General features: G+C 44.2%; 2 protein-coding genes across 2 annotated transcripts in view; both read right to left on the bottom strand.

Annotated features, from left to right (window-relative positions):
* The window catches only part of ANKRD30A (ankyrin repeat domain 30A), a 184,829-nt gene that overhangs the window by 120,803 nt on the left and 46,894 nt on the right, over positions 1–17,132 (bottom strand). The window lies entirely within an intron of this gene.
* Positions 1,372–2,610, bottom strand: LOC116537496 (putative ankyrin repeat domain-containing protein 30B-like). The gene has a single exon (XM_032259656.1). The coding sequence runs from the start codon at positions 2,608–2,610 to the stop codon at positions 2,194–2,196; it is 417 nt and encodes a 138-aa protein (XP_032115547.1). The 3' UTR covers positions 1,372–2,193.

The following is a 17,132-nucleotide window of genomic DNA, read 5'->3' on the forward strand; positions in this document are numbered from 1 at the left end:
TCATCCATGTCCCTACAAAGGACTCAAACTCATCGTTTTTGATGGCTGCATAATATTCCATGGTGTATATGTGTCACATTTTCCCTATCCAGTCTATCGTCGATGGGCATTTGGGTTGGTTCCGGGCATTTGGGTTGGTTCCAGGTCTTTGCTATTGTAAACAGTGCTGCAATGAACATTCGTGTGCATGTGTCCTTATAGTAGAACGATCTGTAATCCTTCGGATACATACCCAGTAATGGGATTGCTGGGTCAAATGGAATTTCTATTTCTAGGTCCTTGAGGAATCGCCACACTGTCTTCCACAAATGGTTGAACTAATTTACACTCCCACCAACAGTGTAAAAGTGTTCCTATTTCTCCACATTCTCTCCAGCATCTGTTGTCTCTAGATTTTTTAATGATTGCCATTCTAACTGGCGTGAGATGGTATCTCAATGTAGTTTTGATTTGCATTTCTCTGATGACCAGTGATGATGAGCATTTTTTCATATGTTTGTTGGCCTCATGTATATCTTCTTTTGTAAAGTGTCTGATGAACAGACACTTTTCAAAAGAATACATTTATGCGGCCGACAAACACATGAAAAAATGTTCATCATCACTGGTTACTAGAGAAATGCAAATCAAAACCACATTGAGATACCATCTCATGCCAGTTAGAATGGCGATCATTAAAAAATCTGGAGACAACAGACGCTAGAGAGAATGTGGAGAAAAAGGAACACTTTTACACTGTTGGTGGGAGTGTAAATTAGTTCAACCATTATGGAAGAGAGTGTGGCGATTCCTCAAGGATCTAGCAATAGAAATTCCATTTGACCCAGCAATCCCATTACTGGTTATATACCCAAAGGACTATAAATCATTCTATTTTAAAGACACATGTACATGTATGTTCCTTGTGGCGCTGTTTACAATAGCAAAGACCTGGAACCAACCCAAATGCTCATTAATGATAGACTAGACAAGCAAAAAGTGGCACATACACACTATGGAATACAGTGCAGCCATAAAAGTCGATGAGTTCATGTCCTTTGTAGGGACATGGATGAATCTGGAAACCATCATTCACAGCAAACCTACACAAGAATAGAAAACCAAACACCACATTTTCACTCATAGGCAAGTGATGAACAATGAGAACATGTGAGCACAGGAAGGAGAACATCTCACACTGGGGTAGATTAGGAGGTGAGGGCCAGGGGAGGGGGGGGACAGTGGGGGTGGGATGGTTGGGGAGGGATAACACCAGAAGAAATGCCTGATGTAGGCAACTGGGTGACTGAGACAGCAAACCACCATGGCATGTGTGTACCTATGCAACAATCCTGCAGGATGAGCGCATGTACCCCAGAGTTTAAAGTACATTAAAATAAAATAAAGGAAATATTCTAAAAAAAAAAAAAAAATCCAGGATGCAGTTGATTTGGAGAAGGCACAGCAGGCACTGGTTCAGAGGTTCAGAAGTGCCATTACCTTTTTGATGTGCAGACTAATAACATTGCTATAGCTTTGGAGGTTACTTACCCGGAACAATTGCATAGAGTATATAAGGATGTAAAAAATTGCCTTGGCTATCTGTGCAGAACATGATGCATCGAAAGGAATAAGAACACATGATAAATTGCGTGGAGAAGCACGTGGTGCAGAGCATCTCTGCACAGGAGAAAAAGGAGACAATTGCCAAGTGCATTACTGACCTAAAGCTGCTGGCAAAAAAGGCTCAAGCACAGCCAGTTATATAAATGTATGTATTCCAATTGAGACAGCTAGAAACAGTTGACTGAGTAAATGAAACTAGTCTATTTCACAAAATCTTTCTTATTGGTGTCTACTGAAGTTACGATTTACCTCTTCTAAAAATGACAAGTTTGTTTTAAACAGTGAGAGAGCGAAATCTCCATTGGTCAGTCAGATATTTCTGATCCTTCTTACTCTGCATTTGAGTTGTTCCATGATCACTTCTGTATAAGTACTTTGCCTTTATAAAAACTTGCTGCCCGACTAAAGATTACCAAGGTTATAGTTTAAATTTGTAGTTAATTCTACCATCTTGCAACAAAGTGACAACTGAATGAAAAAAAATTCTCTAGACAGAGCTCTGTGATGGGAAGTGGGAGTGAAGGGAAAGCAGCTAAAGTTTGGGGCTGATTTCAAGGTGGCCTGGGCCCTCCGCCCTGCAGGGCGCCCTCACCCCCGGCCTGGGGGACCCCTGCCCAGGACGAAGGCCCAGACCCCAGGGCCCAGGACCGCCGCCCCCCACTCCTCCAGCTGCTCCCCTGGTGCCCAGGCCCCCAGCCCCGCACTCTGAAGGGGCGATCCTCCCACAGCCGCCACCTCCTCCTGCAGCGCGGGCTCGGGCAGGGCCTGGTACCTCTTCTTCACGTCTCTTATGTTCAGGTCCATTGTCTTCTTCTTCTTCATCTTCTTATTCATCATCTTCTGCAGCTTGCAGTCTTGGCCCTTCCAGGCAGCTTTGTGGATCTTCCTGAGATCCCCATAGTGGATCACATAAGAGTCGTTGCTGGTGTAGACCAGCTGACTGAAGGGGCTCGGACGCGGCGGGTCCAACACGTCCTGGACAGCGGCTGCCGAGAGCCACTCCATGGCTGCGGCCGCCCGCTGGTGAGAGCCCGGCCTCCCGCTCGCCCTTCCCCAGCCCCAGCCGCCCGCCCTTCCCCAGCCCCAGCCGCTCGCCCTCGCCCTTCCCCAGCCCCAGCCGCTCGCCCTCGCCCTTCTCCAGTCCCCGCACCAAACCCAACACCAGTTAAAATCGCGATGTGGCCAAGGCCTTGGACAGTCAGTCCTGTCAAGGAGCAGAGCCGTTAGGCAGCAGCGCATGCGCAGCGCTGCGGGCTGAGGAGACGCGCGAGGCGGGAAAACGCCCTGGCCACGCTCGCCGGCACCGCGTGCAGGGGGCGCCTGCCGCTGAGGCGCTGCCGGGCTGGCGGGGCTCCCTGGGGCAGTGTGGGGGCCTGAGGTGGGAAGATTTCCTGAACCTTAGAGTTTGGCTTGCCATGGTGAAACCCTGTTTATTTTTCTTTTCTTGTCTTTTTCTTTCTTTCTTTCTTTCTTTTTTGAGACGGAGTCTCTGCCTGTCACCCAGGCTGGAGTGCATTGGCGCGATCTCGGCTCACCGCAACCTCCGCCTCCTGGGCTCAAGCGATTCTCCTGCCTCAGCCCCCTGGGTAACTGGGACAACAGGTGTGCGACACCACGCCCAGTTAATTTTTATCCTTTAATAGAGACAGGGTTTCACCCTATTGGCTAGTCTGGTCTCAAGCTCCCGACCTCGTGATCTGTCCGCCTCAGCCTCCCAAAGTGCTAGGATTACAAGCATGAGCCACTGCGCCTGGTCATATATATATATATATATATTTTTTTTTTTTTAAGAAACAGTCTCACTCTTGCCCTCCAGGCTGGAGTGCAATGGTGCAATCTCAGCTCACTGCAACCTCTGCCCCCCAGGTTCAAGCGATTCCTCAGCCTCGGCCTCCTGAGTAGCTGGGATTACAGGTGCCTGCCACCACGCCTGGCTAATTTTTGTATTTTCAGTCTCAAAACTCCTGACCTCAGGTGATCCACCCACATCACCCTCCCAAAATGCTGGGATTACAGGCCTGAACCACTGCACCTGGCCATGAAACCCCATTTCTGCAAAAAATAACAAAAATTTTCCAGGAGTAGTGGCATGTACTTGTAGTCCCAGCTACTTGGTGGGTATGGGGCTGAGGCAGGAGGATCCCTTGAGCCTAGGAAGTTGAGACTGCAGTGAGCTAGGGTCATGATTGTGCCACTACACTCCAGCCTGGGTAACAGAGTGATACCCTGTCTCAAAAGAATTAAAAAAAAAAGAAAGGCTAGGCCCATGCCTGTAAACAACACTTTGGGAGGCCGAGGCAGGTGGATCACCTGAAGTCAGCAGTTTGAGACTAGCCTTGCCACTATGGTGACACCTTGTGTCTACTAAAAACATAAAAAATTAGCTGGGAATACTGGTGCATACCTGTAATCCTAGCTGCTTGGGAGGCTGAGGCAGGAGAATCGCTTGAACCAGGAAGCGGAAGTTTCAGTGAGCTGAGATTGCCGTCACTGCACTCCAGCCTGGGTGACAAGAGCAAAACTCCATCTAAAAAAAAGAAAAAAAAGACCGGGCCTGTAATCCCAACACTTTCGGAGGCTGAGGCGGGCGGATCAGGAGGTCAAGAGATGGAGACCATCCTGGCCAACGTGGTGAAACCCTGTCTCTACTAAAAATACAAAAATCAGCTGGGCGTGTTGGTGTGCGCCTGGAGTCCCAGCTACTCAGGAGGCTGAGGCTGGAGAATTGCTTGAACCCAGGAGGCAGAGGTTGCAGTGAGATGAGATTTCGCCACTGCACTCCAGCCTGGCGCCTGGAGATGAAGTGAGACTCTGTCTTAAAGAGAGAGAGAGAGAGAGAGAGAGAGAGAGAGAGAGAATCAGTGATGTGCATGCTGGTTAGGCCCCAGGTCAAATCTCCAATCAGCTGTGGGCTCCACTGAGTAGGACGCTGTGGCCCAGGCCACTTTTCTAGTAATCTGCAGTAGCATGGTCAGTGATGTGAATGACATGAGGAGAGGCAGGATAGATGGGGCTTGTGGATTGACTGGCCCTGTTTGGAGACCAGGGAAGGGTGAAGTCAGGGTCAGGCCTGATGACGGGGTGTGGGTGGGGATGCTGGGAGGAAAAGTGTTTTGAGGGGCCAGGCACGGTAGCTCACACTTGTAATCCCCGCACTTTCGGAGGCTGAGGTGGGTGGATCACCTGAGGTGGGGAGTTCGAGACCAGCCTGACAACATGGAGAAACTCAGTTTCTGCTAAAAATACAAAAATTAGCTGGGGGTAGTGGCACATGCCTGTAGTCCCAGCTAATCAGGAAGCTGAGGCAGGAGAATTTCTTGAACCTGGCAGGTAGAGGTTGCCGTGAGCCGAGATCGTGCCATTGCTCTCCACCTGGGCAACAAGAGTGAAACTCTGTCTAAAAATAAAAAAAGAAAAGAAAAGAAAAGACTGGTTTGAGGGAAGGTACCAGGTACCAAGCCCAGTGAGGATGTGGTGAGCCAGAGGGCCTGACCCCAGCTACAGTGTCAGCAGGTTTCTCAGAGGAAGCCGACACAGGTAGTGGAAGAGGGGAGAGGTAGGGGCGGTCTCTGCGGGCTGACAAGATGCTCCGATGGCTTCCTCAACCTGTTGTTTTTAATTTAGTTTAGTTTAGTTTTTGAGACGGAGCCTTGCTCTGTTGCCAGGCTGGAGTGCAGTGGCATAATCTCCTGGCCTGATCTCCGCTCACCCAACCTCCACCTCCCAGGTTCAAGAGATTCATCTGCCTCAGCCTCCCGAGCAGCTGGGACTACAGGCACGCACCACCAGATGTGGCTAACTTTTCGTATTTTAGTTGAGATGGGGTTTCACCATGTTGGCCACGATGGTCTCAATCTCCTGACCTCATGATCTGCCCACCTCGGCCTCCCAAAGTGCTGGGATTATAGGCGTGAGCCACCGCTCATGGTCTGCTTTTTTTTTTTTTTTTCAGACTGGGACTCACTCTATTGCCCAGGCTGGGGTGCAGTGATGCTATCTCAGCTCACTGCACCCTCCACCTCCCAGATTCAAGAGATTCTCCTGTCTCAGTTTCCCAAGTAGCTGGGATTACAGGCATACATGACCATGCCTGGCCAATTTTTGTATTTTAGTAGAGGTGAGGTTTCACTATGTTAGCGGGACTGCTCTCAAACTCCTGACCTCAAGTGATCCACCCACCTTGGCCTCCCAAAGTGCTGGGATTACAGTCATGAGCCACCCCGCACAGCCTGGCCTCTCTTTTAAAGACATGTGCCTTCCAGGGACTCTTTTTGGCATCCATCACCTATTCCAGGAAGCATTCTTGGATTCAGTTTAAATTCAAGGCTGAGCACAGGGGCTCATGGCTGCAATCCCAGCACTTTGGGAGGCTGAGGCACATGGATCACCTGAGGTCAGGAGTTCAAGACCAGCCCAGCCAACATGGTAAAACCCTATCTCTCCTAAAAATACTAAAATTAGGCAGGCGTGGCAGCATGTGTCTGGAATCCCAGGCTACTAGGTAGGCTGAGGCAGGATAATTGCTTGAACTCAGGAGGCAGAGGGTGTGGTGAGCAGAGATCACACTGCTCTACTCCAGCCTGGACAATAGAGTGAGGCTCCATCTCAAAAAAAAAAAAAAAAAAAAAAAAACATTGAGGCTCCTCCTCCAGGCTTCTGTAGTGTCCAGGGAATTGGCATTAGGGCATTTATGACTTGTACTGTTATTTCTTGTGTCCCTATCTAGCGCTTCTGCTGCCCTTCTAGTCCTCAAGGTCACAGACTCAGTCTGACTCATGTCCATCAATTGCCAACGCCCAGGCAGGGCACACACAGACTGCAGGGTGGTGGTAGTTGGTGGGCAGATGTTTGTGGGGTGAGGGGAGTAGAGATAGGGAGTCTTCCTGTTACTGTGTCTTCCCTGCTGTGGACATGTTGATGAAATGGTCTCAAGTAAACTCACCTTCCCTGTTCTTGGCACAGGCCACAAACTCTGTTTTGTTAATTTGCTTGTCTGCCTCTTTATCTCTGTTGTTAACCTCTGTGAGAAGGCTTTTTTGCTGTCTTAGACCCTTCAGGCTGCTACATCAGAATACCATAGACAGCGTGGCTTATAAGCAACAGAGATTTGGCAGGGCTTGGTGGATCGTGCCTGTAATCCCAGTACTTTGGGAGACTGAGATGGGCGGATCACCTGAGGTCTGGAGTTCCAGACCAGCCTGACCAATATGGTGAAACCCCATCTCTACTAAAATACAAAAATTAGCTGGACATGGTAGCAGGTGCCTATAGTCTCAGCTGCTTAGGAGGCTGAGACAGGAGAATTGCTTGAACCTGGGAGGCAGAGGTTGTAATGAGCCAAGAAAGCTGGTTGCTGAGTAGGTGGGACTATAGGCCCACGCCACTGCACCCAGCTAATTTTTCATATTTTAGTAGAGACAAGGTTTCATCATGTTGCCCAGGCTGGTCTGCAACTCCTAAACTCAGGCAATCCGCCTAGCTCAGCCTTCCAAAAGGCTGGGATTACCGACATGAGCCACTGCGTCCAGCCTCTAGCTAATTTTTATACTTTCAATAGAAACAGTGTTTCACCATGTTGGCCGGGCTTGTCTCCAACTCTTAACCTCAAGTGATCTGCCCATTTTGACCTCCCAGAGTGTTGGGATTACAGGCATGAGCCATCTTGCCTGGACTGGAGACAGTTTTATAAGGGGACTAATTTCTTTCTTTCTTTTTTTTTCCTTTTTGAGATGGAGTCTTGCTCTGCCGCCCAGGCTGGAGTGCAGTGGCACGATCTTGGCTCTCTGCAACCTCTGCCTCCTGGATTCACGTGATTCTCCTGCCTCAGCCTCCCGAGTAGCTGGGACTACAGGAGCATGCCACCATGCCTGTCTAATTTTTTCTATTTTTAGTATAGATGGGGTTTCACTGTGTTAACCAGGATGGTCTGGATCTCCTGACCTCATGATCCACCCACTGTGGCTTCCCAAAGTGTTGGCATGAGCCACTGTGCCCAGACTGGAGACGGTTTTCTAAGGGCACTAATTTCATTTATGAAGGCTCTGCCCTTATGACCTAATCACCTCTGAAAGGCCCCCACCTAATACCATCATTTTAGGGATTAGGTTTCGCCACAAGAATTTGTTGTGGCAGGCAGGCACTATGGCTCACACCTGTAATCCCAGCACTCTGGGAGGCTGAAGGAGGAGCATCTCTTGAGCCCCAGACTTCAATACCACCCTGGGCAACATGGTGAAATCCCATCTTTACAAAAAAAATTAGCCAGGTGTGGTGGCGCACATCTGTGGTCCCAGCTACTTTGGAGGCTGAGGCAGGAGGATCCCTTGAGCTCAGGGGTTGGAGGCTGCAGTGAACCGTGACTGTCCCACCACACTCCAGCCTAGGCAACAGAGTGAGACTCTGTCTCAATAAGGAAAAAAAAGAGAATTACAGGGGACACAGTCAGACCACAACAGGGCATCTGGCTCATAACCATACCCTCCTGTCTGGCATGGTACATGTTGGCCAGTGCTCAAAGATTGTCATTACTCTGAGTCACACCGGAAGTTTTAGGCTTTCACACCATAATGCAACAGTGACTCAAACTCTACAGCCTAAGAACAAGCAGCCCGATCCAGGATAAAGGGTGGGCAGGAGGGGACAGGGCCAAGTTCAAGCTGCACACAGAGCTGAACACATCTTGGCACTAGAAGATTTTTGTTGGTGGCCAGGCACAGTGGCTTATGCCTATAATCCTGGCACTTTGGGATGCCAAGGGGGGTGGATCACCTGAGGTCAGGAGCTTGAGATCAGCCTGGCTAACATGGTGAAATCCTGTTGCTATTAAAAATACAAAAAATTAGTTGGATGTGGTGGTGCACACCTGCAAGCTCAGCTACTTGAAAGGTCGAGGCAGGAGAATTGCTTGAACCCAGGAGGTGGAGATTGCAGTGAGCCAAGATAAACAAACAAACAAACAAAAAAAAAACAAAACAAAAAAACTTGGAAACCAGCCTAAATACTTGAAGTATTTGATGGAATATATCATACAAACATTAAATATTACATATATGCAAAGTAGATAAAAGCCTGGAAATTCACTTGTTTGTAATATTAAGTAAAACGACAGAGTGTAAGACTTAATTTATGCTCTACTTATTAATTTGTGAAGTTTACCTATGACGACTGTACGATTCCATAGTGACATTCATTATTTTAATATAAAATAACAGGTAAATTTAAATTACTGAAATTTAGAGGTTGTTTATAAAAAGCCATATATGTATGAAGGAAAACGCATGTCAGGATCTTTAGTTGGATATTTATGTCCTCCAACAATCAAAAGATGTTCAAAAATCCCTGGTGGTTGACCTGTTGTGCTTTTACTTACAGTGCTTACACATTGTGGTAAACGTTCTGCAAAGTACGAAGTCTAGCGTTGCAGCTGCATCTGTCAGCACCAAGCAGGGATCCATTCTGTAGCTGAATGACACCTTGGAAGAGAAAGACGTTTGTAGGTCTCTCACGCCTGTAATCCCAGCACTTTGGGAGGCCGAGGCGGGTGGATCACGAGGTCAAGAGAACGAGACCATCCTGGTCAACATAGTGAAACCCCGTCTCTACTAAAAATACAAAAAAAAAATCAGCTGGGCATGGTGGTGTGTGCCTGTAATCCCAGCTACCCAAGAGGCTGAGGCAGGAGAATTGCCTGAACCCAGGAGGCGGAGGTTGCGGTGAGCCAAGATCGCGCCATTGCACTCCAGCCTGGGCAACAAGAGCGAAACTCCATCTCAAAAAAAAAAAAAAAGAAGTTTGTAGGTCTGTGCTTGCTTTGATGTGATCTAAGTGAAGTCTGCATTTTCCCTTTTTCTATTTTGGTTTTAGCTTTTTTTTCTCTTTACAATATGTTTCTTTATCTTCTCTGGTCTGTACCCAGGACACATATCATTGTGCCTTCATGACATTGGCAAAGTCCAACTTCTTGTTTCCTAATCTAACCATTTGTCTTGATTTTACCTAGTCTTTGTAGGCTGGAATACAAATTTGGAGATTGTGGAAACTATCGTCTTGGTAAAGTATGTCTATAATGGAGTCAGTGAAATTGCCTGTGACCTGGCTGTGAATGTGAACAAGGATCTAGTTGACAGTAACCTTTGTACCTATATTTTCTCTGCTGATATTTATATTTGCATTTTCAGAGGTTTAGGTTTTTGAGTACTGTTTGTAAAGCAAAGCAGTCTGTGACACTTTCTGTAATTGAAAACCTAAATCTTAGGTCATTGGTGAGCACCCGCCCTGAAACATATTCCACATAAATTATAGGTTATTTATTCTATTTAGTTATGGTATATTTATAATATGTTTATTGTATTATTTGTGTATAATAATAAGATTATTTGACATTGAAAAATTATATATTGGCCTGGTGTGGTGACTTACAGCTGTTATCACAGCACTTTGGGAGGCCAAAGCGGCCAGATTGCTTGAGCTCACAAGTTTGAGACTAGCCTGGGTGACATGGTGAAACCCCATCTCTCCTAAACATACAAAAATTAGGTGGGCCTGGTGGTGCATATCTGTAGTCTCACTACTCTGGAGGTTAGGTGGGGAAATGGCTTGAACCTGGGAGGCGGAGTTTGCAATGAGCCGAGACTTTGCCACTGCACTCCAGCTTGGGTGATGGAACCAGACCTTGTCTTATAAAATAATTATATGATCAATATAGTCTCATAGATTTTATTTAGTTTAATTCTGAAGCATTAATAAGCCAAAACAGTTAATGTGGTAGAAACTAGAAATAGGGTAATTGGCTGTCAAATATCTCTCCTTGTTTTGGGAGTGAGGTATTTCCTGTATGTCTTCTGCTGACAGTCCCCTTAGGTTAAGGGAAGGATCATTCATTTTCTTATAACTCCACTGAAGAAAATCTGCCATTCTGATCTCCCTATCAGGTAAAAGTGTCTGTGCTGCCCTTCAAAAGGCAGTAAGGAATCCTTGTGGTGTGTACGGGTTTACTAGGAAGCCATTAAAGACCGACGTTATATCAAAAGAATGTAGTAGCCAATAGGAAAGGGCCAATGGGGCAATTAAAGCATTAAGAAAAATAATATATGTAATTTATGAAAAATAATGAATGTGTAAAAACCATGAAGTTATTGGAAACTAAAACAAGTAAGGCCTGCCTTCCCAAACAAAAACAAGCACAATGCTTTGTCTTTATAGGTAACAAGACACCTGATGTTAACTAGGGTGATTTAAAATTGTCAGTTGAAAGAAGAGATTTAGGGCAGGCATGGTGACTCATGCCTGTAATCCCAACACTTTGGGAGGCCAAGGTGTGTGGATCATGTGAGGTCAGGTGTTCAAGACCATGGCTAACATAGTGAAACCCCAGCTCTACTAAAACTACAAAAAATTATCTGGACATGGTGGCAGGCACCTGTAATCCCAGCTACTTGGGAAGCTGAGGCAGGAGAATCAGTTGAACCTGGGAGGTGGAGGTTGCAGTGAGCTGAGATCGTGCCACTGCACTCTAGCTGGGGCAACAAGAGCGAAATTCCGTCTTAAAAAAAGAAAGAAAAAAAAACCAGGAGAAGTAAGCATTTTATTTCGCCCATTTTAACTGTAATTCAGGATAGCTAAATAGTCCCTGTTGAGGGAAAATTCTGTAGAGAAGAATTTCAGCTAATAAATACAGCAAAAGGGCAGAATATGTTGCAACCCCTAATGAGGTAACTGATTCAGGCGTATACCATATGAGTTGATGAAACCATGAGATGAAGGGGAACTTTTACCAGCACATCCACCAGTCATGGGTCAACTGCAGCAGGTGCACTGTCAGTGTTAGCCAGGAAGTTACTGTTAATTTCATATGACATTGTGATTATATAACAAAAGGTCCATTGCAAAGATACTTTTAGTTTTGAAATTGTTTTAGATTTGTCGAAGTGTTGCAAAAATAGTTCCCAAATACCCTTCACCTAGCTTTCTCTAACCTCTAAACTATAAAATCATAGTATAATTATCTCACATGCAATTACTGAAACCAGGAACTTAACACTGTTCTTAACATTGAACTTAACAGTGAGAAAGTACTGACCTATTAAATTATGTAAATTTCTCTAAACGTCCGTATTAATATCCTTCCCTGGTGCTGGATTTGATTTAGGATCCCACACTGCATTTAGCTTTGTCTCCTCCAGTCTGGGACAATTTCCTCAGTCTTTCTTTGTCTTTCATGACCTTGTTGGTTTGAAGGGTAATGTCTGGTTATTTTGCTGACTGTCCTTGATTTGGATTTACTTGATGTTTGGGGTTTTCTCATGAATAGGTGGAGGTTTTACATTTTTTGGTAGAATATGACAGAAGTGAGGCTGGGTCTTTCTCAGTGCCTTGTGTCAGGAGGCACACAATGTTGGCCTGCCTTTATAAGGGCTTTAGAGACACATCCTGAAGTATGTAGGGACGAAATAGCATGACATCTTGGATTTTTAAAGAAATAGTTTAGTTACAAAATGGAGGGGTGGCTGTGGGTGGATTGTTATAGATGAAGCAAGAGAAATAATATCTTGAAAATTCTAGGATCTGGGTAATGGGTTATATATAGGTTGATGGTACTATTCTTCGTGCTTTTGTTTATGTTTGATATTTTTCATAATGACAATTATCACTCCTTTCAGTATGTGTTCTCAATTATTTACAGGAAATTAGGCATGAGAATATAGGCTTCCCCTCATTGGCTTTTATGTATAGATTAAATATAATGACATGATGTCTTTGATGTTGGTAATGGCATCTTTGGGGGTTAATCTGTTTCCTTTCCTAGCTGTGAGCATTGCACTCCTTATTCGTCTTGTTCTCATCATCACAATCCTTTCTGAGGCTAGTTGTGAGGTAAGATGTTCAGGGAAGATACTGCTGGGAAGGCAGAGGATAGAATAGCACTATCAGGCTGTGAACCTCAGGCGACCATCATTCTTTGATACATGAACATTTCTGTGTCCCTCATTTCCATCCAGTGCTGGGCTTCAGGGATTCATGGTCTCTGGCTTTAGGGAAGTGATAACAAAGGTTCTAGTGGATTTTTGCCTTCCATCCTCCCACATGGCTGAGGAAGAAAGTGCTTGAGAAATCACTATTTCCTAAAGCATCCTGCATTTTAGTGAGCAGAAGTACCTTGTAACAATTTTAGGAAGAGGTTGCTGCACTGGACTCTTTCCCCTCTGGTTCTGAGCCCTGAGGTACCTTCTAGTTGAGCTGCCTCAGGTCTGCCTGCCCAGATGTCTGGTGGCACAGAAGAGTACCTGGTGGCTGTTCTTCAGCACAGACTCCCTGTCCCTTGGATAGAGTTTGTTAGCTAACATGGTGAAGGGACTTGTTCTGTTCTGCATGGTAAACAGTAATTCTGGTAAGAGTGAATTAGTAGACTAGAAAAAGAGAATAAAATAGATCGAGACCCAGTTTAACCAACTTTAAAAGGAATTTTTTTCCATGTTTTGAAAGGAATAAGAGTCAATTTTCTCAGGCTTATCCTGTTAGGGTCTCAGGAAGGACCACAAGGTTTTATTGGTGAGCAATGTCCAAATTGGAAGAATGAAAACCTAATCTCTAAGTTGGCTAGCATGGGAAATGCTGATACTTTGGAGGATTTCTTCACTGTGATTCTCTAGCTTTGTACATCTTAGAAATAATTTAATTCCATGATGAAGAATCCAACTGTGTACAGGGTAAAAGAACCACTTGTTGCCTAGAAGCAGATGTGTAACTTAAATGTTTTTTAGGGATAGAGGAAGATTCTAGCAGTGGAGTTTCATTTCGTTGAGTGAAGGTATTATCAATCTTTAAATAAAATGCAAATGCTATTTCAGTATATCAGGATGCTTTTTATATGACTGGATCTATTATGGCTTTTTTAAATTTTTTTTTTTGAGACAGAGTGTCACTGTTGTCACCTAGGCTGGGGTGCAGTGGTGCCATTATAGCTTACTGCAGCACTGACTTTCTGGGCTCAGGCGATTCTCTCACCTTACCCTCCCAAATAACAAGGACTATAGGAGTGCACCACCATGCCTGGCTACATTTTTCTTTTTTGTAGTTTTAGTGGAGACTGGGTCATGCTATATTGCCAAGGCTGGCCTCGAACACCTGGATTCAAGTGATCCATCTGGCTTGGCCTCCCAGAGTGCCAGGATTACAGGTGTGAGTTACCACACCTGGCCATATTACATGACTTTTTATTTTTAAAAAATTTTTTAAATTTTTTTATTTATTTGGTTTTTTTTTTGCTATTTTTTTTCCCATTTATGTATTTTATTGCATTTTAGGTTTTGGGGTACATGTGAAGAACATGCAAAATTGTTGCATAGGAACACATGTGGCAGTGTGATTTGCTGCCTTCCTCCCCATCACCTACATCTGGCATTTCTCTCCTTGCAATCTGTCCCCAGCTTCCCACCCCCCACCGTCCCTCCTCTATTTCCCCCCAACTGACGCCAGTGTGTAGTGCTCCCCTCCCTGTGTCCATGTGTTCTGATTGTTCAACACCCGCCTATGAGTGAGAACATGCGGTGTTTGATCTTCTGCTTTTCTGTCAGTTTGCTGAGAATGATGGTTTCCAGGTTCATCCATGTCCCTACAAAGGACCCAAACTCATCGTTTTTGATGGCTGCATAATATTCCATGGTGTATAAGTGCCACATTTTCCCTATCCAGTCTATCGTCGCTGGGCATTTGGGTTGGTTCCAGGTCTTTGCTATTGTAAACAGTGCTGCAATGAACATTCGTGTGAATGTGTCCTTAAAGTAGAACGATTTGTAATCCTTTGGATATATACCCAGTAATGGGATTGCTCGGTCAAATGGAATTTCTATTTCTAGATCCTTGAGGAATCGCCACACTGTCTTCCACAATGGTTGAACTAATTTACACTCCCACCAACAGTGTAAAAGTGTTCCTATTTCTCCACATCCTTTTCAGCATCTGTCGTCTCCAGATTTTTTAATGATCGCCATTCTAACTGGCATGAGATTGTATCTCAATGTTGTTTTGATTTGCATTTCTCTGATGACCAGTGATGATGAGCATTTTTTCATATGTTTGTTGGTCTCATGTATGTCTTCTTTTGTAAAGTGTCTGTTCATATCCTTTGCCCACTTTTGAATGGGCTTGTTAGTTTCTTTCTTGTAAATCTGTTTTAGTTCTTTGTAAATTCTGGATATCAGCACTTTGTCAGATGGGTAAACTGCAAAAATTTTTTCCCTTTCTGTTGGTTGCCGATTCACTGTAATGATTGTTTCTTTTGCCACGCAGTAGCTGTGGAGTTTGATTAGTTTGTTACTCCATCTGTTTGTGTCCTCTCTGATTTCGTTGAGCAGTGGCTTGTAGTTCTCCTTGAAGAGGTCCTTTACATTCCTTGTTAGTTGTATTCCTAGGTATTTTATTCTCTTTGTGGCAATTGTGAATGGAAGTTTGTTCTTGATTTGGTTCTACTTAAGTCTGTTATTATTGTATAAGTATGCATGTGATTTTTGCACATTAATTTTGTATCCTGAGACTTTGCTAAACTTGCTTATCAGTTTCAGGAGATTTGGGGCTGAGACGATGGGGTCTTCTAGATATACAATCATGTCGTCTGCAAATAGAGACAATTTGACTTCCTCCTTTCCTATTTGAATGCCCTTTATTTCTTTTTCTTGCCTGATTGCTCTGGCTAGAACTTCTAATACTAAATTGAATAGCAGTGGTGAGAGAGGGCATCCTTGTCTGGTGCCACATTTCAAGGGGAATGCTTCCAGTTTTTGCCCATTCGGTATGATATTGGCTGTTGGTTTGTCATAAATATCTTTTGTTATTTTGAGATCCGTTCCATCGATACCTAGCTTATTGAGTGTTTTTAGCATAAAGGGCTGTTGAATTTTGTCAAAAACCTTCTCTGCATCAATTGAGATAATCATGTGGTTTTTGTGTTTTGTTCTGTTTATGTGAATTACGTTTATAGACTTGCGTATGTTGAACCAGCCTTGCATCCCCGGGATGAAGCCTACTTGATCATGGTGGATAAGCTTTTTGATGTGCTGTTGCAATCGGCTTGTCAGTATTTTATTGAAGATTTTTGCATTTATGTTCATCATGGATATTGGCCTGAAGTTTTCTTTTCCTGTTGAGTCTCTGCCAGGTTTTGGAATCAGGATGATGTTGGTCTCATAAAATGATTTGGGAAGAATTCCCTTTTTTTGTATTATTTGGAATAGTTTCAGAAGGAATGGTACCAGCTCCTCTTTGTATGTCTGGTAGAATTCGGCTGTGAACCCGTCTGGACCTGGACTTTTTTTGGGTGGTAAGCTCTTATTTGCTGCCTCAACTTCAGACCTTGTTATGGGTCTGTTCAGGGTTTTGGCTTCTTCCTGGTTTAGGCTTGGGAGGAGGCAAGTGTCCAGGAATTTATCCATTTCTTCCAGATTTATTAGTTTATGTGCATAGAGTTGTTTGTAATAATCTCTGATGATGGTTTGAATTTCTGTGGAATCTGTGGTGATATCCCCTTTATTGTTTTTTATTGCATCAATTTGGTTATTGTCTCTTTTCTTTTTTATTAATCTGGCTAGTGGTCTGTCTATTTTGTTGATCTTTTCAAAAAACCAGCTCCTGGATTTATTGATTTTTTGAAGGGTATTTTGTGTCTCTATCTCCTTCAGTTCTGCTCTGATCTTAGCTATTTCTTGTCTTCTGCTAGACTTTGAGTTTTCTTGATCTCGTTCCTCTAGCTTTTTCAGTTTTGACGATAGGGTGTCAATTTTTTATCTCTCCTTGCTTCTCATGTGGGCACTTATTGCTGTATATTTTCCTCTTCAGACTGCTTTAAATGTGTCCCAGAGATTCTGGTATGTTGTGTCTTCATTCTCGTTGGTTTCGAAGAACATCTTTATTTCTGTCTTCATTTCGTTGTTTATCCAGTCAACATTCAAGAGCAAGTTGTTCAGTTTCCATGAAGCTGTGCGGTTCTGGGTTAGTTTTTGAATTCTGAGCTCTAACTTGATTGCATTGTGGTCTGAGAGACTGTTTGCTACGATTTCCGTTCTTTTGCATTTGCTGAGGAGTGATTTACTCCCAATTATGTGGTCAATTTTAGAGTAGATGTGATGTGGTGCTGAGAAGAATGTATATTCTGTGGCTTTGGGGTGGAGAGTTCTGTAAATGTCTATTAGGTTTGCTTGGTCCAGGTCTGAGTTCAAGTCCTGGATATCCTTGTTAATTTTCTGTCTGGTTGATCTGTCTAATGTTGACAATGGGGTGTTAAAGTCTCCCACTATTATTGTGTGGGAGTCTAAGTCTCTTTGTAAGTCATTAAGAACTTGCCTTATGTATCTGGGTGCTCCTGTATTGGGTGCGTATATATTTAGGATCGTTAGCTCTTCTTGTTGCATTGATCCTTTTACCATTATGTAATGTCCCTCTTTGTCTCTTATGATCTTTGTTGCTTTAAAGTCTAATTTATCAGAGATGAGAATTGCAACTCCTGCTTTTTTTTGCTCTCCATTTGCTTGGTAAAT

Source organism: Sapajus apella, unplaced genomic scaffold (assembly GCF_009761245.1).
Source record: "Sapajus apella isolate SASKATOON/1434 unplaced genomic scaffold, GSC_monkey_1.0 scaffold111, whole genome shotgun sequence".
NCBI lineage: Eukaryota > Metazoa > Chordata > Mammalia > Primates > Cebidae > Sapajus > Sapajus apella.

Excerpts from the sequence above, each read along its gene's own strand:
- LOC116537496 (XM_032259656.1), bottom strand. The coding sequence starts at position 2,610 with ATGGAGTGGCTCTCGGCAGCCGCTGTCCAGGACGTGTTGGACCCGCCG.